The 27,089-nt window shown below is 45.4% G+C and overlaps 1 protein-coding gene across 9 annotated transcripts in view; it reads left to right on the top strand.

Annotated features, from left to right (window-relative positions):
• ARHGAP32 (Rho GTPase activating protein 32) overlaps positions 1–27,089 on the top strand; it is a 257,698-nt gene that overhangs the window by 208,501 nt on the left and 22,108 nt on the right. For all 9 annotated transcript variants that reach the window (XM_087763521.1, XM_087763516.1, XM_087763519.1 and 6 more), the window contains 2 exons: positions 10,209–10,358; positions 25,715–25,817. In XM_087763521.1, coding sequence (XP_087619647.1) covers positions 10,209–10,358; positions 25,715–25,817 — 253 coding nt within the window. The remainder of the gene's footprint in view (positions 1–10,208; positions 10,359–25,714; positions 25,818–27,089) is intronic.

The raw sequence follows: 27,089 nt of genomic DNA, 5'->3' as shown, positions 1-27,089 counted from the left end.
CCTAGCTCCCAAAGAGGCAGCTGACAGATGGGAATGTCTAGAATCTGAATTTCAATAGATTTTTGCATATCACTTCATCTTTTTGTTTTCCCTCCCTCCCCAGACTGGCTCTGGGAGGACATAGGATGCATTCCTAAGCATTAATATTATTGATGCTGTTGTTCAGGAGAAGGGGGCTTCCTGTTTAAAAATGCTAGTCCTTTGTTTGCTGGAGCCCCAGGGCAGTGAATGCACACTCTGAAAAATAAAATTCCCAGGGAGAGTAGTTACCGTGATCATAGTAGACACTTTGCGAGTAGCCGTGGCTCGTCTGTTCATATTTGTTCAGAAAACCTCCTAGAAGCTATAGTCCATTTTAAGGACTAAATGCCCTGCAGGATCTTATTATTTATGACAGAGAAGACAGGAGGCCTCCCCTTTCCACTCTTCCCCGACCTCCTTTGTTCTGGGCACCACACAGGCATGATAAAAGAGTCTCGCTTGAAATCAAAGCTCTGGACTGGTAAGATAAAGGAAAAGAATAAAGCAGGCAAAACAATACAATATCTGCCTTCCTAAGTCTTAGAAAGCAGATTTAGTTCATCGCAAATCCCCAAACGTATTGGGCCCAATTTTCATTTTCAGTAAAGCTTTTTCACACTTCTTTAGCTGCGTAAGGAGGATGTATGAGAAGGTGGCATTTTCATCCTCTTTAAAGCTCTTGTATCCTGCCGGTGCTGTATAAAGTGACTGCAGTGTGAATGAGGCTCTTGTCCGTTGTCTGCAATATTGTTTCTGCTCCAGGTGAGTGGGAGTTTGGCTTCCAAAGGCAGAATCATCTCAGGGCTTAATGCAGGTGTTAATAGCTAAAGTATAAACAATTTTAGAAGGTCAGGGTTGTAAATACAAAAAGAACCAGAACGATATCAGTGTTGGAAGAGTAGGTGACTGTAATTTGAAAGTAACTGGTCTGGGCTGTAAACAGCTGCCCTCTGGCTAGTGAAAATGGAGATAGGCATCTTTTGTGAAGGGATTGGGAGAGCAGTAGTAATGTTACTTGTCGTACTGGGAGTACCGCATACTTCAGAAGAGTCTGTATGCCGAGGGTTGAAGTAACGGCTGTGCCGGGTGGTTTAAGGGAGGTAGTGCGCTTTGACCCGAGTCTCCTCCTTATTCCAGATGGATTGCTCATGTGCCTTCCTGATGGAATAACAAGGTTCCTTCCCAGTGTCTTCCCAAGGCCTTGCATAAGAGCAAACACCCTCTCGCTCGAGGATTGGGCTCCATCTGCCAAACTCCTAATTATTCAACTCCTGTTGTTTGTTGATTCATGTCAGATCTTTTTTCATTTCTTGCCTCCTCCCACCACCCAAGCTGGAGCATGCTGCCATGCAAAGCTAGAGTAACTCGACTGCCGCAGTCACTCCGGTTATCCTGGTTTAGCCGATGCCAGGATTGGGCTGAAGCGTTATTTGTGTTTGAGTGACTCGTGAAAGCTCTGGGCTGCATGCATGGGTCCAAAGTACTTGATGTTATTCAGGGTTGGCTTGGGTTACTGTCAGGTTTTTGGAAAATCTCCTGCAGCGCTGCTACCATTTGTAGCAGAAGTAGAAATAGTGTGGGTGATGCTCAAGCAGCCGTGCCGCAGCCTCATTTAGAGTGTTTTGAAGCCTTTTGGTCAAGGAAGGAGACCGCGTGCAGCATGCGGCTGGTCTTTGAATAAGGGAGGGCAAAGGCAGTTTGCCTTCAAATAAGCATGAGTTTGAGAACGGTCAGTTCTTGACTTCTCTGAAGCCCTGGCTGCTGCAGACAGGACAATGAACATTTGGTTCCGATTGTATTAAAGGGAGGTTGAGGTCAGCCATTAAGAAACATAATCTGTAAGGATAGCTAGCAGCTCAAGTAATTACCAACAGAGAATGCGTGGTGGCGTTTTCATTGCTGGAGACTGTTGAGTTGGAGAAACTTCTGCCAGAGATGGCTGAGATACGGTTGAACCTGCTCTGGTGTCACCTAATGGGTTAGGTGGCATCGGGGCTCTTGATTGTCCTCCCCTCTCTTCCTTATTTGCAAATATCTGGAGAGCATCTAACATGCAGTCACCTGCTTGATGTTGATGCTTGCTTGGTTGTTGATGTTATACTTACCTGGTTGTCCTTAATGCTACTTGAGGTGCAAGGTAAGAAAATGATAATGATATCCCAAAGTGACATGGGTGAAAGATGAGCACTGTCTCGCTGACGGACAGATCTGATGTTTAGTTGCGCTAGCGATACAGTTACCTGAGTCAGAACGTTATTTTTCAAGAGGATCATTAATCTCCAAGGTAAGCAAGATAAGCAAAAGGACTGCATTAAACTCTGCTAGAACACACAGAGTTTAGCAAAATGTAGGATGAATGAAAGAGAAAAAAAAGATATTGCAGGTACCCCTTTTGCTATTTTTCTTCTAGCTCCACATTTCCCAGTTTGCTCCCCTTGTCTCCCAGTCCCGCTGCTGGCCTTGTGACCCCTTTCACGTCACCTGAGCTGCTGACGCTACTGCCTTGTGTGCTAAGTGCCCTCATCTCTATCGTTTTGTTTTAAACTCCCACTTGTTTTCCAGTTTTGGCCTCTGATAACTTGTTTGTTTTGAACTACAGCCCCATTTTTTATTATTTCCTCACCTCCAGCTGCAAGCCCTTGAGGCCCTTGCGTTACCTAACCAAAGCCCATCCCTGCTGCACTGTCACTAAGACTGTGTTAGTCAGCACTGCTTTTTTTTCCAGATACAATTCAAACCTATTAATAGAATTAATAAATTGACCTTGTCAGCCCTTGTACCTTTGAAACCTCTCTTCTTTCTCAGTTAGCCTTCAGCTAACTGATTTATATCTCCTAACCACATAGTGCTTCCCTTAGGGTAGGTATGCTGTACTTCAGGGAATTAATTCAGAGATGTCCTGTGGTCTGTTTGTTCAGGAAGGTCAGGTCATATTATCTTAATGCTCCCTTGTGGCCTTAGAGTGTAGGAAAAGATCAGGCATATCTTTGGCCTGGAAGGTATCGCAGATTTCTTGGTCCCAAACTTTGCCATCTGTGGGTAGGTGACACACTTGTGCATCTAGCTAACCTCGCGATTTTTGTTCTTATCTAATTATAAATAACAAATTTGGCAATGAAGAGCATGGAAACAGTTTTTGCCGTTGGAAATCGTTGATGGTTCTCATACACGTTTTCTCATTGACATAAAGAAACCTTCTCCAGACAGGTCAAACTGTAGCTAATCCTTGTGCATATCATTACAGATGGGTGTGTTCAGTCAAATAATTTTGAAAGCAATCAGTGCTGCTGGTCAGATATGCTGTTAGCTTTTGAATTTTCAGTCTTTTGTCTCTGGAAGAGGATTCATTGGACCCAAATGCAGTGGAAGCTGACAGAGGTGGTTGTATAATCCGGGCGTGAAAATGCACCGAGTGAGTTGCCAAGCTGGTCGATGTCTGATGCCAGATGTGCCGCCTATGCTAACCAAAATTAAGCCAATGCTCCCACTTGAGCCAAAGGCTGAGGTTGGCAAGGACGAGCAAGAGTTGCAGTTCTGTTGAGACTATTGCTTACAGGCACTGCCCAAAGGATGTCTCCAGAAGCCTGGGCAGATACAAGAATAAGTGCAGCTTCCTTATTACTAGACTTTGTAAATAAGAACAGCAACATCGCCTATCAGTTTTAGTGACCGACTTTACTCTCCATGTGCATGGTGCTCATGTGATAGCTGGAAATATGTGCTTATTCTTGGCTGGTTCTTGTCATCATAGTTCATTTTAATGGTTTTTATCTAATGACACTGAAACTAATCACATATTTCATGACTTCTTGTAACAGAGAGGCCAGCCTTAACTGGTGTCAGCCTGGCACAAGATAAATGCTGCAGCATCAAAAAGCATGCAGCATTTTTTATTTTATTTTTCTTTTCTCTGTAGAGCAAATCAGTAAGTACGCATTTATGAAGGTTCTTGGAGATAGAAGGATATCTTTAAACTCTCACATCTATGGAATTTTAAAATCTCTTTCTGAAAATCTTTATGGCCAAGGAGAGAGCCCAGCGTAGAGATTAGTGCAATTATTGATGTGGTGTTGCTTGGTCCTTCTTCAAAACCAGCATCCTGTTCAAGGACTAAAGGACGGTGCTTGGTGGTGCGTGGTTCCAGATTCTGGTTGGGTTTTTAGGGCTGTATAAATTAGCTTCCAAAATAGAATCTGCTGTGGCGGGAGGAAGGGAGTAAAATGTCTTGTTGCTTAGGAACATGACAGAGAACTGGGAGATGTGACTCAGTTCTTGGCTTTGTATAATTTCTCTTCAGTAAGATGTGGGTCCACAGAGCATGTCTTTCTAAGTGTGAAGGGATGGATATTAAAAATATTTACGGAGTTTATAAGGAGGGGCCGAGATAACTGATCTTGTGTGGGGAACCAGTTGAACTCTGTCCACTCGCTCAGTTAAATGTATTCCTGAGGGTTCGCAGAATCAGGAGCATAGGAAACGTGGCAAAACCAAACCCGGCTTCTCATCTCCCGATTCCTGGTACTGCTCTTTCTTCAAAAGAGTCTGCTGCTGCTTTTTTTCTCCCTGCAGTAGAGTTTAATTTTAGAGGAGAATGGGTCTTGAGGGGCTAATAGCCTGGAAAAATTTTAGCTTGACTTGCTGTAAATCTCTCTTCAGAGAGGATGGATTTCGCTTTTGTTTTGTAATAACTAGCTGTGCTTTTTTTACGACATTCCCACACCTTTCTCCATCTTTGATTTCGTGACTGGATATTGCAGTTTGTTTATAGATTTCTAAACTATGCAGCCACACGTGTTCTTGCTTTTGACCTTAGCACCAGGCTCTCCTCGCAGCAGGGGACAGCTGGGCTCCGCAGCCTGTAAAATCACTGGCAATAATAAGAGCAACAAACAGCGGCCGTGTGCTGGGAATGTGGGTCAGCATACACCCCCCAAGATTTTCTCTTAGAGTCAAAGTTTATCAACCCTGTATTAGAAATCATGCTGCTGTCAAGGATCCTGTGAAGAGGATTTTGGCTAGGCATGAGTTCAAAACCAAGATGTTGGCGATAGCAACAGGAGATAAAGCAGGTGTCCTGTGTTTGTTTAGCAGGGGTTTGTTTTCCCTCGGCAAAGTCTAATAAGGTTGCAGGGGGACAGGCGGTGGGTTTGGGAGGAAGCTGCCAAAATCCTCTTCGGAACGTGTTGCTGGGCCACCGTACGCCTGGATGGCCGCTGAGCGAGCACGTGCCTTTTTTGTCCACATAAATGCGCAAGACTTGAAACCTGTTCGCGTTCGTTTTTCTGTTGGTTGTTTCCCCTGGTCTTTGAAGAGAGGCAGGGTGTGTAAGATGGGAGACGCTGCCCGGGGCTGCAGGGTTGACTGTATTGTATTTTGTTCTCAGAGCCTTTGCGTCGTGGGGGGTTTCTTACTGAAAAGGGAAAGAAAATGCACGTACAAAATAATTTCGGGGACACGGTGAGGCTGCATTTATTAAAAGGCTTCTCCTGTTTGGCCACCACGATTCACAGCCAAGGAGTCAGGAGCCAGTGCTCTTTTCCATCCTACCTTTCCTTTTGTTGCCAACACTTTGGGCAATTGCAATTAAATATTACATTTTAGAAATGGTCTCAGGAAGGGTTTTATGGCCCAGACATGATACTTCTGCAGTTTGGGCTGAGACACATGGTATCGTTGGACTGTGCTCTAATCTTAGGAGTGTAAATCCAGAGTAATTGCATCCCTGTCAAATCTGTACAGGCGCAGGAGGGATCAGAAGTTGGTGCTCCGTGGCTTGGTTGTGCCTCAGCGAATTCAGCTCGTTTGCCAGCAGCCTGAGGGTCTGGTTTTGCAGCTTCCACAACCGCTCAGGCTCTCCTGCCGTAAGAGCATCAAGTTCAGCAGATGATTTTTAATCTGGGTCGCCGCAGTGGCTTAGCTTGCAATGCATCCCCGCAGAAAGGTGTAGGAACACAGCGGGGTGCCACGATGGCCCACGAGGGCAGCGGGTCGGAGGAAGACTCAGCATATCCTAAAAGATCCCTGTGAGCTTTCGAGTGGATTCCCAAAGTAACCCAGGAAAAGCATATCGTGCCGAACAACAGCCATAAAACTCCTCTGAATCAGCTGATGGCTGACACATTTCTCCAGTAAACAAGCTGCATAAAGTATATCCCGAAGTGCCTTTTCAGTCTGCGGCATTAGGGTGAACAAGCCCTGCTTTTAATGAAGTAATCGTTATTTAATAGTTTTTATCAATGTCAGGGGAATTTCAGGCCTTGCTTATGCTGCAAAAGCTTGGTGGTATAGCAACAGCAGCATGGTTTGATTGATAAATGTTCCTCGGGGAGGTACAGTGTATGGCAGTTGCCCAAAACCACAATAAACTACCCGGCACAAGTATTCCTTTTTCTTCCCTCCCTTCCCACTGTAGAAAGGCTTCGGCCAGCGTAGTTATGTCAGCTAAGGGTGTGATATTTTTTCTCACTCCTAATTGACCCATTCATGCCAGCAAAACTTCACAAGTAGTCCAACCTCAGGTGGGTTTTTTTTGTTTGGGTTTTGATTGTTTTGGTTTTGGGGGGTTTTTTTGGTGTTTTGTTTTTTTTTTTTTTTCCAGCCAGTATTACTATTCTAGATGGAGAATTTGTCTTTGCTTGTTCAGGCCAGAATATTTAGCCAAACCTGCCTTTCTGAGGAAAATTAGTCCCTGCTCCTTCTAGGAGAGCCTCTGTTTCTTGGTAAACAATTTGTTTTATAGCGGTTAAATCTGAGGTGGAAAGTAATATGGATAAATGTTAGGGGTTTTGTTTAGTTTTGTTTGCCTTTCAGTTGGTAATTCAGCAGCATCTCTGACTGCAGGACCCGTGTAAAATTGTCTGGTAGTAATGCTGCTTTATCCTCTGAATTTATTTCTGTGTCGCTTGTCAACCTGAACACCTCACATGGAAACAGAAACTGTGAATGGTTCAGATTTACCATATCCCCAATTTATTGGGGAGACAATAGAGAAAGGTAGAAAAGGGCTAATTAGTTTATTCACGTCTCCACAGCAAAGATTTGGGACCAGGATTTTGGTGCAGAAAACATTTATTCTGCAGGATTCTTGGTAGCAACCTTGGCATTGGTGCTTATCCAGAAACTGGGGCTGCTGTGCTAGCTCATCTGAACCAAAACGCATCAGAAATTAAATCTTTCTTAGGATGCATTGCTAGTTAGAGGGTCAAATGATGCCAGAGGACCTGGAAGCAGGATAGAAAGCATTTCACCTTTTATTGTTATTGGCAGAAAGACAGGATACCTGACAGCCTCCTGAGCTCTTACAGCTTATAAGGCTAGCTTATCCTTATCAGACACCTACTTGCTTTTTTGTTCTTTTTTATAACCTGTCAGCAAAGAGATGACTGCTTGGATTTTCTCGCTCTTCCCTTTTCTTCCCCACCCAGGAGAAGCCTAACTCCTATCGGTGAATCATTCCTGCGTAGGTATAAAACTCTGAAGTCGGTTTAGCCTGAGAAACCCTCATACAGAGTAGGCAGTGATTCAGAGAAGAGCGGTGCGGGAAGCTGTCTTTAACCAAGGAACCATGCAAATGTTTCAACAGGCCGGTGATAAGTGAATTTCTGGTTACTTAACCTGCTCAGTGTCTTGGACTGTTGCACGGGTACACTATGGGAGTGTGTTTGTGGGAGGCTGCTTAATGGTGCAGACAACAAGACAATTATTTTAACCCGTACCGAGTGGCTGAAAGGCAGAGCAGATTTATTGTGTTTAAAAATCTCAGGTCTCCTTTCTGGTTAGGGATGTAAACAAGTATCAGTACCAAGCAAAGTGCATCCTTGGATCATGGAAGTGTATCCGTTGCACCTTTTTCTGTTTTTAATGCCTGAGGTGAGACCCAAAATTCACAGCATTAGTAGAATTTCTGCAGCACTGGAACTGGATGCATTTTTCTCCATTTTAAGTCCATTACCTGATGGACTCATTTTTCAGTAAGTCAAGCAAGAGACTTCATGAAGAACTGTGTACGGAGTCTGTGAAATTATTCAAGTGAATACATATGTATTAGTAATTGCTTTATTTGTCTGTTGTAAAAGCATCTGTCTTGGGTCTATCACCTCCAATAGCACTATCACAGGAGCCCGAGGGTGCTAACCCTTTGAAATTCCACACAAGCCAGGATGAGACTCTGTCTCCCTTTATTCTTGAGTGGGACTGATAAGAGATGATAAATGAGCCCTTACTTTACTGTGATGATGGATACAACCAAAATCTACCCTAACTTTGGCATGTCAGCACAATCTGTTCACTTATTGTGTGTAATTAAAGACCCCGTCAAACTGAAAACATTCCTTTAATTAAAGCCCCCATCGCCACAGTTTGTCATGCTCAATGCTTCTGCGTTTTGTTAAATGATTCGTGTTTGGTTGTTGAGAATGCAGACATGGGGTTTGTTGGAGATTTTAGGATTTCAGGTGTTCAGATGTATTTGGCTGCTGCAGATCAATGTGGTGTCACGCTGCTAAAAGGGACTTTATCCAAAAGCAGACCTCTGTTCTACACACGTAGACAGAAATATGTTAAGGTCATTGGAATCAGGTTTATTATAAATAGGGGGACTGCACTGATACCTGGTAAAATAGAAGGTAAAACACTCAGCAGTTTAAAGGGATTAAAACAGCATGAAGCATAGCACGGTATAACCTTGTTCCTGGGACAAGGTTTTTCGTGTTGTCTGGTTGAAGAATACCCTGTCTGCCTGTATAAAGCATTATAGCATAAATCTCTCTTTTGCCGAGTCCCAGCTTCCGAGGCTGCTCACTGAATTTCAGGTTGTACATGTTACCGAGCAGTAGTGACACTGAAGAGATGCACCTTTGTCACCAGGGTCTTCACTGCTTTTCTTTTTTGTTTGAAATAGCTTTACTCTGCTGAAATTTGATTACAGTACTTAGGGTTTTAATGCAGGTGAAATATACGGTTGTCTTCCCGCTCTGGGATCTGAGAGAGGGGCAGGGCAGTGATTGCTGGTCTTGCCTGGCGATGCTGCGGGAGCCTTTACGGCTTCCTGGGGCCGTGAGGCTCCCTCACAAAGCGCAGCCTTTCATACCTAGCGATTTGTTCTTTTCAATAGAGCTCTTCTGTTGAAGTTAAACTGCCTTTAAATCATGTACACAATGGCACTTTTGTTGGGGAGGCCAGAGCCCTTTTGCTTTCAGAGTGGGCCTCAGGAAGAAAAGTTGACATTCAAGGGCATTGTTCTGCTGCCCATTGAAGCCTGTGCTCAGCCTCTCCTCCCAATTTGCATGAGTTTATTCCTGTCACCCACTTCTGCCCTTCCTTCAACTGTGGCTTATGCTCCTTAGCATGGTTTTAACAGAGGGACCGACTCGGTAACACAGAGGCATTGCGGAGTGAAACGGGGCAGAAGGTTTGGAGGGATGGCTCCTGAGCTATGTTCTCCTCTCTTTGTAGACTTCTTGTATTTATTCTGGAGGGGATAAACTGCATCTCTTCAAATCAGCTGCCTTAGTTTTTTATTAAATAAAACAAAGACAGTAATGCTTTTGTCTTGCAAAGGCTTGAGAAGGCTCAGGGAGCTCAATGCCCTGGAATGGACTGTACCTCCACAGCTGCAGCGGGGTTCATTGAAATTGCAGGTGTGCTGGAAGGGCAGCCTATAGCACTTAGAGCTAAACGTCCTCTACGTTCAGATATTATTAGTCATTCGTTTGTTCTGGAGGCACCTAAGACTACTAGAATGAGAGCCAGTAACAAAGCATTTATTTCTGCTTGTAGATTATATACCGTGTTTGTCAAGGTACATGAGATGACTGGTTTTGTAAGTTTAGCCTTGTTCATTTTTCCAGAGATGAAAATTGCAGCTCTCGGGTGCTGCCCACCATCCAGTATGCCCTGACAGTCCTTTAGTACACTCCCACCTGAAGCTGCTTTGCAGATAAATGTGTCTTTGTGTTAAATTCTTCCATTACAGCTGTCTCCTGTTATTTCTGCACTAGCCAAGAAATTAGAACAAAAGCCAAGTCTCTGTTTAGTATCGGACCTTGGAAAACCTGTTTCTGTAAATAATTGATACTAATGTTACTACAGTTCTTACGTGCTCTGTAGAATGTGTCATGCTTAGCCTTGCCTAACGGAGCCAAATCTAAAATGAAGTGGGTTTTTTTCTTTTTTATTTTGTTGTGCAGTGTCGAAAAAACACGGCAAGCTCATCACCTTCCTTCGTACATTCATGAAGTCGCGCCCAACAAAACAGAAGCTGAAACAGCGGGGGATCCTGAAGGAAAGGGTGTTCGGCTGTGACCTGGGAGAGCATCTTCTCAACTCTGGCCATGACGGTAAGAAACAATCCATTCTTGAGTTCTTCCTCTGTTAGGAATCTTATTTCAGGGTGATCATACCTAGCAAAGGGCTAGTGGGTACTAGCAGAGAAATGTATAACAAAAATCGATGGCTGAAAGATAAATCGAGGCTAGTGCTAATAAGAAGCAAGCATTGTGGTTCGACATGGGAGCGCTGAAGATGGATGGAACTGCTGAAGATAAGATCTCAACCTCTTGAAGTCTCCAAATAAATGGTTTTTTTCAGGGAAATAAGCTTTATTTATGTGTCAGTGTCAATGAAGAATTAACTGGTATGTTAAACCCATGCATTTCCCTAACTCAGTACCTTTGTATGATTCTTTGATGATGTATGATACCCTTGTCTGATAGCACAATTTGCAGTGTAAATCCTTCATCTGCTTTTTCCCTTGATTTCACAAAATTTACAGGAATTAACTGGAATGTTATGTTTCCCTTGATTTCACAAAAGTTACAGGAATTAACTGGAATGTTACGTTTTGTCACAGCTTACTTTCTCTCAGTTTGTCGTGGTCAGTTTTCTGTAGCTTTTCTCGGTCCCTTTCACCTTCCCATCAGCAGTTTAGGGAGGTAGCGGAGAAGAGCTGTTTGTTCCAAGAAAAAAATTACACAGTTGTTCCTACTCTTCCTCAGATGAACTTTCATTTCACGTGCTCTTTCCTACCCTCTCATTGTGGCATCTCCGACCTAGGCTGGGAAATCGGGGAGGTACCTGCATTGCTGAGAGGCACACAGAGGACCCGAATTCTTTCACAGCTCACTAGCCGAGGTCATTCCCATAAACGGCCGACGCTGAGGGTTATTTAGAAAAGCAGCATGGAGCAGCCGTGGGCTGCAGCCAGCTTGCTCAGGAGTTAAAGCCATCAGGAAATTAGTGATGGGTTAGCATCACTGTCTGGCTATGTCAGCTTGTCGATCTCCTTCGTATTTTTGCTCCTTGCCTGACGCAGTAGATTTTTGCAGTAGACCTCGTATGCCGGAGTTGTAATCTGATGGCTCCCGGCTTTTGTATGCGGGCTGAAGGAGCAGTGAAGTGATGTGTGGAGTAGGGAAGGAGTTCCTCTGTTAAATTTGTCTTCAGTGGTACTTCAGACTCCCTGTTCATATGAGTGCCTTTTGGAGACGGGATGGTAAAGGGTGGGGAGCTGTTTCGTGCACTTTTTCCGACTGATTCAGTTGGTAACAGCAATGTGCACTCCCTTGACTGACATGAAGTGGTTTACTACCAGTTGGTGAATAATATGAGCTTGTCCTTATGGAATCAGGACTGTGGCAAGGCTCACTGGCTTGTTAATTGGAACCAGTAGAGATCGTTATTGCTGGGGCTTGAAAAGCATCAGAGAGCCAAAAACTGAATGGTTTGGAGACAGAAACAGACAGTAACCCATGTAAGAGCTACATCAGGAGTAGGTAATGTACACCACCGGGTAGCTATAGAGCTGGGTTTATATTCATGCTGTGGGAGCAATCTTGGAGGGCAGGAGGCCTGCCAGCAGAGTGAGCTCATTAATGGGAAAGAGAGAATTCTCTTTTATCCCCAGCCCTCCTTCTGTCCATTTTAGTTAGGTGCAAGTCAGCAGTAATTAAAGTTTTTTCCCTGCCCTCTGCGCTGACTTCTTCCCCTGGCTTTAAGGGGTGGGCATTTTATTTAGGAATAAAAGACACATCCTGAGCTGAAGGAGGCTCCTGTTAGACAGTCTCTAGGAGCTCACTACTTCTTCTGGTCGCTCCCCTCCCATCACGTGCAACCGAGTGTCTGTGACTGAGCTGTGCTAATGAGGTCTCTTCATCTGCGAAGTTACCAGTGGCTTTTACCCTTGATTTAATAACTCTTTCCTAACTCCTTGGAGTGAAGCAGATCCAAACTGAATGTTGCTAACAGGGGCATGTCTCCATTTCACACAGCAGGATTGTTTTTCTACTGTGTGATTCAGCTCTCTGACCTGTATTCCAAGTGACGTAATCCCCGGGATTGGTTTTGTGGAGACATTTCTGGGTTCCTGTGAATCAAGCTCCGTGCATGCACAGCATTTTAAGATTCCCTCATTCTGTAGCATTAACGTTTCTCAGTCTTGGAGCCAGCTGCAGTGCTGATCTGCTGAAAGGGGATGGAGATATCACAGGAGACCCTAGGTTGAACTGGAGAGAGCAAAGATGCAGTCCTGCTCCTTCACCTCATAACCAGAACATAAACGAGTATTTTTATAGGAGCACAGAGAACTGTAGCTGCAGTCTGTGCATGGTACCTGCTGGTAATACTTTGGGATTGCAACCACAAAACATCTCAGTTCAGAAAAAAATAAAAAAGAACGCAATACATTTATAGATCAGTTTAGGTTAATGCTAACTTTGATGGGTTGCTGTCCAATACCTAAAAGATGTAGCAAGACTGAAGGACAAAATGACACTGTCCAGTGTGTGAAATAAGTGGCAAGGCATTCATGTGCTCCTTGGAAATGCAATATTGACTCAAACTGGAGTTATGTTAAGAATTTTACTAATTGTCAGCTTTGGGAAGCTGACAAAGCTTAAATTCTCAAGAATTCGCTGTGAAACAGCATGAGAAGTACCAATTTTGCAGTCATGAACATCTGAAACTTTGCTTGTCTTTTCGATAGGCAGTGGTGAGAGAGGAGCAGACCGAGAGAATAAAAGGGATAAGGAAGGACAAGAACTGAAATAGGTCTGACATTTTTTTACTAAACACTATGTTGAGGCAGCTGGCTCAGATTGCTTAGCTAGGAGAAGAGTGTATTTGCTCTCCTGTGTCTATACCCAGAAGGGAATTTATAAACACAGAGGAAATGTTTTACCTACTGCAGTCTGTTGTCTTTCTGTGGGCTCAGCAAGTAATCGCTCTCATTCTGCATCCATTGCGCCTCTTTCAAAAGGAGAATAAATTGGCATGAGATATATAGGAGGAAAGCGATACAGAAATGCGAGCCGTCTTACCGTAACGGAGCGAGAGCCCAGGTGGTTCCATCCTGCAAAGCTCCGTGCACGTGCTTTACCGTCAGCCTGCGCCGAGTCCTGAACGAGCAAAGCATTTGTCTTAGTTTACCTGAGTTTTTGAGGTTAGTCTTGCACTGAGGCAGTGCTGGCTCTAAGGTTCCTCTCAGGCTGGCGTGACAGAACTTGCGTCTGCCAAACTTCAGGACATAATATGTCTGTTTATTGGAGTTTCTCCCTAGGGGAGGGTGTCTGGGTGAGATGGGACGAGTGGAACAAGCAGGCTGGGGTTGCTGCTGCCTTTTCATTTCTGATGAGGATGCAGTTTGTCATTTTTTTTTAATTGATGTGTGTGGATCTGAGAAGTAACACTATAAGCAGGTATAGGGAGGGAGGTAAGGATTTTAACAAATGTTTACAGTGACAGCGGTAGGGGTGAGTACGGCACCTTAAACTCTTTCTGGATGCCTGGTGATTCATGCTGGGGATTGCAGTGATTATTGGGCTGGCAACTGGAGGCAGGCAGTGTCCTGGGTTTGGTTATGTTTTTTTTAATTCCAGTTTGTAGTGTGCTGACGCTTTGAGCTCCCCAAACCACGATGGGGCCCTTCTGTGGTAGGAGTTATTCCTCCCCGTGGTGTGAAACTTTCCCCAAGGCCCCTGCAGACAAGACAGCAGTGAGGGGAAGGAAGCAGTGTTTTCTGGTTTCTTAGAGGAGATCCGAGTCACGGGCAGGTCACAGGATCATTTTTCAAAATCATCCGTGTTCTAAGCTGCTTTTGAAAAGGGGAATTAGGAGCCACATGTGCTCTTGGTCACTGGGCTGGGGTAGGCATAGGTGTGTTGCTTCCAGGGAAGGTGACAGCGGTCTGTCCTTTTTGTTCCCCTTCTCTGTCACGTGTCAGGACTGAGTTACGGGCTGTTACCTGTAGGAGTAAAACCAGTTTTGATGTGAGGGATTGACTTCTCTGTTGGGTCTAAATCTAGCAAGGGTTGTGGTGATACTTCCTTCAAGTACGTTGGTTTGCACAATTCCTCTCCGGTCGGCTCCAGTCACCCGGTGGAGCCTGCCTTAAGAGGCCCGTCTCCATTTAATTTTGGTGCGTTATTCATTTGTTGGCTCCTTCTGGGTTTTGAATACTTCCCCTGCCAATGAAGCGTCATTTGGAAGCAGACCAAGCTTAGCAGGGAGTAGCTGTTTCTTCATCGCCCTGAGAGATGTTCCCAGTTGGTTTGGTGCTGTTGACACCTGCCATGCTGGTTTGTTTTATGGAGCTGTGAGATGCAGCAAATTCAGCATAATCCCTGACTCGTGAAGGGGCCTTGTTCCCTTTGTAGGTAGGTAGACTTTTTTCCCCCTAATTTTTTTCTCTCAAAGGAAACCAAATAGAACTTAAATTTAGCTCGACCCCAATTAGAAAGAATTGTGCTTGCAGAGGATGTGTTTTGTTTGGTGTGGGAGCTGGTTAAATAAATGCTGCATTGCAGCATCTGTACCATGTCCTCATTTGTGCCTCAGAATATTTCGGAACGGAGCTCTCCACAGCTTCTGAATTTATGACGAGTGTAGGAGTCGGCAGTAATGTGCTTAGCAGAAACTTTGTGCCCGGCTGCACGGAGAGGACAGTGGATTGGAGAGCTGGGCAGGTTCTTGGCAGAGCAACCTTGGCCAAGGTTACGGTTTTATGGAAGGGACCGAGGCGGGCTGGATGGAGCCGCAGTGTCCGCGGGGAGGCTAGGCAGGCGCAGATTTGGGGTTGCGGTTGCGGTGGTGCCGCTTCTCTCCGGCTTCGGGAGCTCACTGGTGGGTCGTGGTTGGTTCACCACCACTCAACCGGGTCTCTCGGAGAAAAGCCACGTTGCTCTTCGGGGAGTCGCGGAGTTGTGAGCTGCAGCAGATGAGGGATTACCTTACAACGTACTTTATATTGAAATGCTGCTGGGAATGATGTGCTGGAATTGCTTGGGCTACAGAGGATGGGGTATAAAATACTGGCGGTTCTTTTTCCATGCTGAAAATGTTCCTGTGGCCTGGCTCTTGATAAAGATGATCATCTCTCTCTCAGCAATTAGAGCGGAGCACAGGCTAACCCTGGCATACCCTAAAATGGTGGTATCAGGTGTTCGTTCCATGAGGTAATCCATACAATACAGTCAGCTCTGTTAACAGAGGATGTCATAGACTAAAAGCAAACGGTATTTTTTGTACCTCTTTATGCATTTGTTGCATTGGTACATCATCAGCTTCCGCAATTGGAAAAGATGGATTTAGAAATGGCACTCATTTTTAATCTACCAGTTTCCCATCTTGAAAGATCTATACCTCCTTTTCCAATTATCAGAAAATACCAGTGATCTGTAATCAACAGGAAGAGGTGTTGCTTTTCTGGCTGAAAAAGTAAATGCCTACGAAAGACAAAGTTTACTAACACCTGGTTCTTGCTCTCTGTCCTTCCCATTCTTCCCAGTTCCCCACATTTATTAGCAATTATTTTGGACAAGTTGGGTAGGATTAAAGAAAAAATCAAATGAAAGCTGAGACTTTTCAGAACTGCGTGCCAGGTCAAATTATAGCAGATAGGGGATCTTGATCCTGTTATATACTGGGCGCCAGCAACGGCTGTTCGCAAGGGATGGTTTTATTCTCTTGTGCTGGTTATTACGCTCTTCAGATAAGCTCCTTACCAGCACCTTGGGATTTCTGGTGGCATCACAGCTTGTTCTGGGTCCTCCGGTGTTACCCTTCCCTTCCAGCGATCCCCTGGCTGCAGCTGGGTGATGTAGCTGCCTTTGATGCTAATTTATTGCAGATTTGTATATAGGGAGAACACTGTTACCAGAAGAGAGACACCCAAGGAATGAGATCTCGGGCAGCATCTTGGCAGGCATCTGTAAAAATCTGGTTCCCCTTATCTCAAGCATAAGTTTGGTAATCTATATGTCATCTCTTTGGTTCCGAGTATTAATGTGAGGAGTCCCTTTTACTAGCTAATAATTTTCGTTATAATAAAAAGTCTGCCTGGCTGGCTTTGGCTCTTTGCCATCTGTGAAGGAAGCCTTGATTTGGCATTCAGGACAGCTGAGTCTTACATATTTATTAATTTTAGTTTTTCTTGATGTTTTAACTCTTAGAGGGTGAATTTAACCAGTTTCCACTCTCTCTCTCCCTGCTAGAGAATGAAATTGAACAGGACAAACAAGAAGCAAAGGAAACTTTGCTGAAAAGTAGAAAGTTATAAATATTTACAAAATTGTTGCTTTTTCCCCTTCCTTTCTTTAAATACTACTTTTAACTGTAAACACAAGGCAGCCCCTGAAATCCAAGACCTTCCAGTTTACGTTCTGAAGGCCCAGGTGAAATCCCTGCTCGTGATGTCCTTGGTAGGGAATTGCTTTGCTCCAAGATTTTCGCTTCAGAAAGGCTTTTTAGCATTTGCAGAGCTTCCATCAGAAATCAATCCTCAAGCTTTACCTGCGCCCACCACAGTTCAAATAGCAAATAGTTACGTGGCGGCACGGCAGCGTAGTTCCCCGAGCATGCTTGGGAGTGTTACGGCTTGAATGCTGGCAGCCACATCAATAGATTTGTGTAAGCAATAACTTCTTGCCCTTATACAAAGGTTTATTGAAACGCTGCACGGAAAAGGTAGGTCGTGTGCGTTAGCCGTAACACTTAGATCAGAACGATGGAGTTGGCCACAGTCGTGACGATGGGCTGAGGCGAATGTTGGCTGGGGACGAGGCCGAAGGTTTATATTAGGCACATTCTTTCTGTGAATGAATGAGCCCTTGGGGCATTTTTGTACTTTTAATAGGTATTTTCAGAGTATCCAAGCTGACAAGTTTGAATGTGAACTAAAAAGTTTCAGACCTCGAAGAAGGTTCAGATCTGGCACCCTGCTTTTACTTCTGTCTCTATTTTTAAGCATTTATATGCCTGAAGGAGTTCACGATTAGGACATAAACCTGAGTTTTGAAGGATTTGTTTGCATTTCTCTTTTCTTGTGTGACTTTGGGCAAGTCCTTTGAAGTAGGATTCATCTCCTTCACTCTTGGATATCTAGCGGTTATCCCAGCAGATGGGTATATCTGGAGGGTGATTCACCCTGTCTGCCATAATATAGGTGGCTAAAAAAATGGATCCTAACTTCTCCGTTGGCACAGCAGCAAAAATGATGCATCCTTACTTATCCAATAATTTTTGTAATGCCCTCCTTGGGACCTGGGGAAAGAGAGCCATAAATAAAAGACACGGCAAGCGGGGGATTCATATACAGGGCTAGAGCTCCCAAATCAGGGGGTGTATCTTGGGTTGCCTGACCAGCCTACCTAACGCAGGCGCTGAGGAAACTGGAAATCTGCCTGTTCGGCCTCCCTTAATAGCATTTTTCTGTGCGCTATGGTCCTATCGAGAAAACTGAAACTGATGGTATAGTACGTGGCTCGTCATTGTGAAAGGGCAAAGCCTACACCGGAATATTCTTAGTTAACAAGAAATTGCAACTGCTGTGGCAGTGCCCATGAATGAGTTCAGGAGACAGCTGTCTATAGATAGGGAGGACATGGTTTTCTATCAGTAAATTTTTTCCACTACTTGAAACTTTAAAAGTTGTTTATAAGCTGCATGCCATAGAGGTACATTAAACTTTTCCTCCTCCCCACGTCATTTACTTTTGTGCTTGAGAAATCATTAAGGAAGGGGAGGATTTGACACATACTCTTGGTGATTCGCCTTGCGTGGTGGAGCCCAAACTGACCCTCTCTGTTTCTTAGCATCCTTCGTCGTTTCCTCCTTGTTTTCCATTACGTGGTGAAGAAATAGTGGCCTGTCTCAGCACTTTGACTTGCGTCCGAGCCCATGCTTGCCACGGCTCTGTGCACGGTGTAAACGGGGGGCAAAAATGGTTGTAAAGTTGCGTTCTGGGGCAGTAATTCAGTGGGGCTGCTGTGACTCGAGAGCCCCGTTGAGCTCACAGGCGATGTTAGCCATACCTTCCACTCATCCTGCTGGCTATTAGTTCATTTGGCTGTCCCTTTTTTCAGGAGATTGGGGAGATATTGAAACCTGTTGGCCTCAGACATGCCAAACCCAGTTTCCTTTCAGTATTTCACAATGTATAGTAAGTTTTTAATCAAAATCCATCTCCAAAGGACTTGGGCAATCAAAGACCTCCAAGTTCTGGCCGGTGAGCTGGGAGCCGGGCGCTCGCGAGCTCCAGCCCCATCTCTCGCACACCTTTCGTGGCCTCGGGGAGCTTGCTGGGTATCTCCGCTTCCATCTCCACGCTTGTAAAATCAAACTAATAGTCCGTATCTGCCCCCAAGGTGCCACAAGGGGAGGTTTCTAATACTTGTGAAGTACTTGGAAGATGAAGAGCGTGATATAAACGTTAAATAGTGTTTATTCAAGTGTTAACACAAGTTGGCATGCTAGATCCAGAGTAGCCTTGTGAATGTCTGTAGGAAATAAGTAAACTTACCTCTGCGTATCCCCTGTATTTGTTTTGTTCCTTGGTTGCATTTGCATAATTCCATAAATCTAAACATGTCAGCCATTTTGGAAACCAAATGGTGCCGAATTCATTGGAGCACTTCTGTAAATCGTGAAAGGCCTGTGTGTTTTAGGTGCCTGAATGTTTCTTCTGAACTGGTAGCGTGTGCCTCTGCACACCCGAACCCCTGCAACGTAGAAGAGGGATCCAGCAGCCTGGGCAGAAGTGCAATAGTTGACCCAAACGGCAGATGAGCAGGGAATATTCTGCTTCCTGCAGATGCGCTTTCTGCTACACAAACTCGTTCAACACAAGTTGATACTTTTAAAGGCCAATAGTTTTGAGCTGTTTGGGGCAAATTTCCAAACATAACAGGCACTGTTATTGCTTCACCATCTGCCCTCTGAATTGCTGGAACCCAAGATTATTGGGTACGGGGTTGGCATTACAGAGAGGTACATGGGGTCCCCGTGGAGAATTACTTGTTTGGGGGAAGTAGTTGCGGAAAGGGAGAAGAAGCTTTTGCAGTTAAGGAAAGAGACAATTTCTGTCTCCCCTTCTTTTTTACCCTGCCTGCAGCTGTGAGGAGAGAAATGTGTTATGCCTGAGTGACCCAGAGGACAGCAGGGAGTTGAAAATTAATTTGCATTGCGAAACACTGCAGCTGTAGGGGGAACAAACATGAGAAAAAATGTTGCGGTCCGTGCAGGAATTGCCTGTGCTCTTATCTCTCCTCTCTTAAGGAGGTGGATACTTTTTCCCCTCTCAGCTTACTGTAGTAAGTGTAGTTGGTCTAAACAGAAAAAAAACTAGCACACAGTCCAAATATGAATGTATTAGTAGTATCTTTATTCCATTTGTGGATATTTTGTATTAAAAACAAAAAAGCCAGCTCCACAGAATGAGGTGGATGCAGCCTGGGAGATCACGAAGGCTCCAGTCTTTGACACGAGTGCAGTAAGGTACCACTCGCGGTGCCAAAACGCCCTAGCACAGACATACCCACGACATCGGGAATGGTGCTGATACCAGAGGACATGAAAATACGCGGTTATCCACCTTCCTAGCTTGATGCAACGCAGTGGGATTTATGTTTCTCAGGCTTGAACTTTGCACTTTGTTTCTACACCGTTCCTGGGTAAGCTGCCATAAAAAAAAAAAAGTCCAGTCTTAAAAAGCAGAGTCCAGTGCCAGAGGTCGAATCCAGAAATGGGCGCTGGTGGTATCTGCTCTTGGAACCGACTCGTGGTTTACAGCCCCTCTTGCGTTATTCACTTTCCCAAGTGCAAAAGTCACGCTTCACATAAAAACGTGGCACGTTCCCAGGAAATAGTGCAGCCTGTGATAGCTGGCTCGGGCTTTACTCAATTCATCAACAGCATAAATAATTTTAATGTGGGTCACTTCTTGGAAATCGGGAAGAGAGCATCTTGGAAGAAGATTGCTGGTTTTTTGGTCTTGTACTTCGCTTTTACTCCTGGTGATTCAAACGTGAGGGCACGGACTTAGGAGTGAGACGGAATCTTTTAAAGTTTGATTTTTATTTTTTCTCCGAACGTGCAGGGGGTGGTGGGGTCTGCGTGCTTATAAAACGACAGATGCAGGCGACTGCATCCTCGCAGAACAGTGAGGAGGAAATCTTTAACCTCTCTGTCCCGTGCTGGTTTGCACCTTCTGTGCAACTTCCACTGTAAGGCGGAGGGAAGAGTTTCAGAAATGAGTCGTTTGAAATGAGGTTCCTAGAAAACCTAACAGTCTGAATTAGTACAGGCTTTTTACTGTTGTTTTAGGAAATACTTGGACGGGTTTTTTTCCAAATTGAGCTTAAAAAAGGAAGAATGACTGGAGTAAAAGCAACTATTTCTTCAGGTGAGGATACGCATTGTTGGGTTCTTACCAAACCATACGTTAATATAGCAAGGGAGACAGGATTTATTTGGCTAATTTCAGATGTCTGGAAGTTGCCAGAGCCTCGGCTAGTCACCACATCTCAAGACGGGAGCACGCCCATAATGTACTTCGCACCTTTTGCATAGTACTGGGGGTTACTGGGCGCCCTGTCCTCTGCACGTCCCCATCCTTCCTCACCAGTTATAGAGGCAGACTGGGCAATTAAGAGTGAGCTGCCTCCACCTAAACTTTATCTCGTGGCCGATTGTTTACATGTATATTCTAGCCCTTAACCTGTTACATTCCTTCGCTCAGCTCTGTTTTTCCCACGTGCTTCCGAAGCATCGGTGCACGTTCTTGCTAGCGGTGGTTATTGCCTTTGTTCAGGCGGTGCAGCGCGGCGCTCGGGACAGTTTATTGCATTTTCCTTGTTCCTGCTGGGCTGCAGGTTTGGCTTTCCCCGTGCGTTCGCTATGTGTGGAATTCAGCTGAGCAGCTGCATTTCAGCCTGCTATGGTCCATTAACCAGCCAAGAGGCCTGGCTTGCGCGGCAGTTCACCTTACTGCTGTAATATTGTGAAAACGACGCTGCTAGAGGGGAGCTTGATGGGAGGCCTCGTTCCCCAGGCTGAACAAATAGTTCTGATTCCAGCAACGTACTAAGAAAATTAAAAAAAAAAAAATAAAAAGAAAAATAAAGCAAGCCTCCCAAAACCCAAGGAGGGAACATTACAAAAGGCTAAAAAAGAAAAAATAAACCCAAGATGATAGGAAATGAAATGTGCCTGATTTCAAGATGAATCAAAACGTTCTTCAGAATGAAAACCATAAAACTTCTGCTTCCTCTTAATGGCAAAGAATTAAGCAGTTAACGAGCCCTAGGAGATGCAATAAACCTTTCAAACCAGCTGAGAGATGCTCAGGAATGGGTTGAAGAAACTCCTTTAGCTGCTACAGTGATGAAATGTGCTGGGGTCTCCTGTGTTGATGCCTCCACGTTTCCAGCCTTTCGTGCCCTGTTTCCTGGAAATGCCTGTTATTTGAGACAGCGAAGGGCGGGCGGGAATGGGGGAAGGCAACCGATTTTGGAACGGGAGACGTGTACGGTGCTCAGGTTCTCACGAAGGGGTAGGTGTTCAAATCTCGCACTTGCCAGTGGGTTTTAGCAGGCTGCCGCTGAGTCAGGGACTTCACTGCAGAGAGATTGTCTGGAGTCAGTGGTTGGAGGCTGTGTTGCTCCGAAAAGGAATAAAACCAACAGTGAGTATTAGTGCGCATCTGTTAGTTGCCTGGGAACGTGGAAAGGGCTGTGTGCTGGGTTTAACGAGCACAGACGCCAGTTCTGGGCACAGAGGATTGTTGGGGCTGGAGGAATGTTACCCGGGGCTTGTTCCCTCCTTGGGTCTTTCCCAAAGCGGCCTGCTCGTGGCGGTTGTCGGAAGAGGGGTGCTGAGCTAGGTGTGACTTTATGGCTGTTAATAGAAACCACCTGTGTCATCAAGTCTGGTTGTTATAATTGCAGGAAACCACAGTAATTAATGAACATTAATAGAATTTTAGTGTAGGTGCTGCTGCATCCTGTGAGAAGAAATCTCCATCGGTTTCCCGCTGCGATGCAGCTGCGATACCGTTCTGATTCAAATCTGGTAATTGGTTTGGGATCTAGAAGCCAAAATCAGGGCCTGAACACTGAGAAGCTCACCTCTGCAGCAGGGGAGGGATTTAGGCAATGGACAGAGACGGGTACCTGAAAAAGTCACACCGTGATGTCAGAAGCCCCCGTAGGCGGTGGTCTTGGCACACTTCACATTTGCAAAATTAAGCCTTAGCTTGTGCTGTCGTCCTGCCATTTTATTCCGGTGGTCATAGACGCTGTTCCCTCCATAAGTGTGTGTATGCATGTGTATAAATGTACATTTAGCTAAAGGGCTTGGGATTCAAAGGGGAGAGGGAGGTTAAGCACGCACGTAATTGTCAGGTGTCATCTTCGTTGAAAAATGAAGTCACCGTTGCAGCAAAGGGCCTTCAAGTGTAATTGTAGCCCTACTTGAATTTCTGTCACTTCTCCAACCATGCAGAATTCCCCCAAAATATCTGTGGTGCTGGCATGATATATTTAGCTTAAAGAACAGATCGTCCTGGTAACCAGATTAGGAAATGCGTAGAACAAGCCTGCTAGATTTTTTTCAGCCTATATTAATTCTTCTAACTGTGCCCAAGATCTTCCATGACAAATAACTACTTTAGGAAGGTATTGACGGTGCTACATCCCTCGCCTTCCCCCCTGTTCTCCCTTGGCCGGATTCACATTGTCACAAAAGATTGCTGCTCCGCTGAACTGGTAGGTAAATACCGTTCTTACCAGGCTGTTTGTTTGCACAGCTAGATAAACCCCAGAAGGATAAGGCCTTGGAAGCACGCAGAGCGCGCTCCCCGTGGCACAGCCCTTCAAGTAGGAGGCGGGTGTCCTAGCCGCGTCCATGGTGTGGATAAACTGGAGAGCTGTCTGTCGGCTCCCCGCGCGCTCTGTGCATCTCCCTTCTCGGTCTCAGCCTCCTTGGTAGGAATTAGGCAGGCAGGGAATGTGCTATTTATTTATTTGCTTATTTCTTTATTTCAATGGGTGTTACTAATTTCAGGGGGACCCCTATTGAGATTCCAGTATGGACCATTAAAGTCTTTGGGATTTTGCAGCTAAGCCTTAGCAGATCTTGCCACAAGACTTTAAAACTTGGGTAAGCTCCTTCACCCCATCCTTTGCGACTCTTGTAGCCGGGCGGTTGGCAGAAGGAAACGCCGCTGAAGCAGCGCGGAGCCCAGCATCCTCGCTCAGTCCTCTCACCTTCTGTAACGGGCGGCGGTGGGCAGAGGACTCAGGTGGGCGTCTCACGTAGTCTTGCTCGGTTCTCAGTGAAGCCCAAATGAGCATGAGTCTAGTGTGTCTTACAATCGAGGGTGCTCTCTTGCCTCACAGAAGAAGAGACACCGCTGCGTCACCATCTAAAGCCTTGTCCTTCGCCTTCGCTGCAATGGATGGTGCTGTTCTCATCTCTCTGCTTTTCTGCACCGATTTACACCGGGGTCACACTCTCCCCTAACGCCGTTTGCAACGCAAAACGTATTTTAGCCCTTTTTGGCAACTGCTTGAGTATGAGATAACTCCTTCCCTGTCCGCGTAAAGCCTTTAAAACTTTCTTCTTCAAGAGGCGTTGAATCTTTTTGTGTGAAGGGGTAAGCGTTGTCCTCCAAAAACGTTTTTTGAAACAGTATTAGAATTTAGGACCATCTGTCCCACCTGCTTTGCTCTCGGACACGTAGCTTACAGTGTTGTGGATGCCTGATCCGCGTTTTACCAACCTGCTCTCCAAATGTGTATTCACTCAGCGGTGAGAAGTTGTTGCGTATCCTGGCTCAGGTGCCTAAATGCGTGTCCGGTCGATTCCTAACGCCAACAAATGTGGTGCTGCTCAAGGCTGTGAGAGGTACCTTTAGCAGATGCTGAGGTTTCTTTCTGCAAATGTCTTCTGGCTGCATTAGTGGAAGTTGAAATTTCCATTGCACCTCTGCTGGTTTTCCTTCCCCCGAAAAAGCAGCACTTGGTTTCCAAGGCTCTTTCTATGCTGTTGCTTAATGTACAAGGGCTCTGCTTGCCCCAAAGCCTGCACCTTGCTTTGGAAAACAGCGTAAGATGCTGTAAATGCCTAGTAGCATAACACTAGAGTCTGGCTGACTCAGTTTTGGCTGTCTCTTGGTATCTTTGGGTGTCGTGGGTTACTCCTGTAGCCGAGCCTGCATGACTGACGTGCCACGCGGATTTTCAGGTTTTGTTCTGCCCTGTGCTCGAGTCCGGAGCAGATGTGCCCTTAGCCCAGGGCGCACCTCCCGATTTCCAGGGAACCATTTAAAACGAGTCTTTGCTCTAGCTGCGTGAGCGCCTGCTGCAAGCCGGACAAAAAGCAGCGAAGCGGCTGGGGAGGGGAAAGCGCAGAGCATCTAGGTGCAGCAGCACTTAGGAGGACTGACTGGCAGATGGCATTTGCTGCTTGATAGGAGGGGATTTGCCACATGACCTATTCTGAATCTGTGTCACAGGGCAAATTGATCAGACCTGGCATCTAATGTAAGAATAAATCTAGTTCATCGTAGGAGCTGCAGCAAAAAGGTGGCTTGCAGAGGAATCCATGGGGATCTGAGCTTTTCCCATGAAGATTTGCTGATGCTCACAAGAGCTCAATCCTAATTTTCTTTCAGTGCTCAGGGCAGTTTTATCTCCCTTTTATAAATAAAGTAATTTGCTCCTCCTTAAGCTTACAAGGATGGACAGATAGCTCCGGCAGTGGCTGCTGCATGAGGCTGAGAAGTCAACTGGAAGGAATCGGTTGGTGAAGCGGCTTGAATATTAACTTGACACCTAATTATATCCTCTGGGGTTATTTTTTCCATTCTGTCATACCCCGGTCTGTCTGCAGTTTCTGTGAGTGTGGTACGTTGTGTAGCTATCTAAATCCAGACACGCTCCGGTAGACATTGGGGATGAAATTATCACTTGTAAAAACTCCCCTGGCCCTGGTGCAGAAAGTAGCATCTCCTTAATGTTTACATTTGCTTAAACCGAGCAGTCTAGGTTAATCCTGTATAGATTTGAAAACAAAGGAATTCTTTGGCCAAAGAGAGCGTACTCACTCAATTTTATAGCTCTTCGGGAATGGAATTTAACACCAGAGTTCTTGTGGGAGTTGTGATGGGACCTGCACTGTCTCTGCTTGACCAGAATTGACTTTTTTCAACCTGATTCATATCCTGGCATTTCTTTAACACAAAGAACGCCTCTGACCAGTGTCCACACCAACTCCTAACGTTAAATTTCTTACAGGCTTTCTCCTCTAAGGAAGAACGAAAGCAGTAGCCCAGCTGGGCTTAGTTTATGGCATCTGACAAGACCGCAACCTGAACTAGGACTTTAATAACATGCTCAACTAACCAGCAACACTTGTTCTTTAGTCCCCCAGGTCCTCAAGAGCTGCACTGAATTCATTGAGAAACATGGCATTGTGGATGGAATATATCGTCTGTCTGGGATTGCGTCCAACATCCAGAAACTACGGTAAGGGCGCTGGGTATGACGAACCTGTTTGCGCGGGACGAGCGAGGCACGCGCTGGGCTCAAAGGCCGGGCGTTCGCTGTGGGGGTTGCAGGGCAGGCTGTTCCAGCAGCTCCCACGCGGGTGTGCGGTCTGTACTCGATGGATGGTACGCTGGGTTTGCCACCGTTTTGGAGCAACGCAGGGCTGTTCAGTAGAATTCATTTTGCAGGAAGTTTTCCTTCAGGATAGAGTATCGGAAGGCTCTGGGATCGCGGTGTCACTGTGCTGTCACATTTCATTCCTGTTTCCTCTTGCTCCCGGAGCCCTTTTGAGCAGCTGATAGTTCTCCTTGCTCCTTGGGACTCCTGGCAGATTAGCAATTAGTTGGTAACATGCAAAGAATACGTGCCTAATTCTTGGTGGGTGGCATTGCCACGCTGCGCGGCTGTGCAGGGAAAGGCTAGGTGTGTGTCCTCCCCAGTTAGGAGCTGTTCTCATCCCAGTAAATGGTCTTTATCCTTTTGTGAGGCTGTTTTTCCTCCTGTCATTTGGTATGCGGTTTTTGTTGTGAAGGGACGGAGAGAACCTAGTGGGATGTGACTAATTCCAGCGTTGATCCTAGGCCCACGGCCTCACAGAGGCAGCAAAGGGGTATTTTCCATATGAAGGATATCCTGTTCCCAAGTTCAGTGGACAGGTTGGAGCTGGTACAGTTACTGTATGGATGGGCTTATTCTGGTTCAGCTTAATCCTGTTTCTCATCACAGCAAGTTCCATTTTAAAAACCTGCTCCCGAGGCTTTGATATGCAGGCTCCAAAGCCTCTGATTGTAGCTGTTGCCCGCAGCAGTCTTGGCTGAATAAAATGTTTGCCCTTGCTTCAGTTACATCCCTTTAATTCCCCCTTTTGACTTGTGCAGCACCGTCTTTCTAATCGCTGCCCTAGTCCATTTTTTCCCTTGGCATTAACATTTTCACCTTCCCTGTTTTCCAAAGGTGCTTTAAAAATGGTTGTCTAAAACTTTAATGGCATAATTCCCTGGTATAGTACAGAGAATGAAGTGACAGCCTATATTTCAATTTTCTGAGACGCTCCAAAGACAAAAGGAAAGGAGTACCTGACATAACTTGTAGACACTGTCCCTGTTGTTCATCTAAATCACTACAGATTTTCATAAGTGTTTGATTAATGTAGGACACGTTGCATTGTTGTAGTTTCCAGCTATATAAACAGATCATTAGGCTTATTTCAAAGCTAGGGCTGCAGTATCCTTATACGTGAGTCACTGTTCT

Source organism: Nipponia nippon, unplaced genomic scaffold, assembly GCF_047370975.1.
Source record: "Nipponia nippon isolate SJK-2023a ecotype South Korea unplaced genomic scaffold, ASM4737097v1 scaffold_28, whole genome shotgun sequence".
Classification (NCBI taxonomy): Eukaryota; Metazoa; Chordata; class Aves; order Pelecaniformes; family Threskiornithidae; genus Nipponia; species Nipponia nippon.
This window is presented reverse-complemented; position numbering and strand designations above follow the sequence as displayed.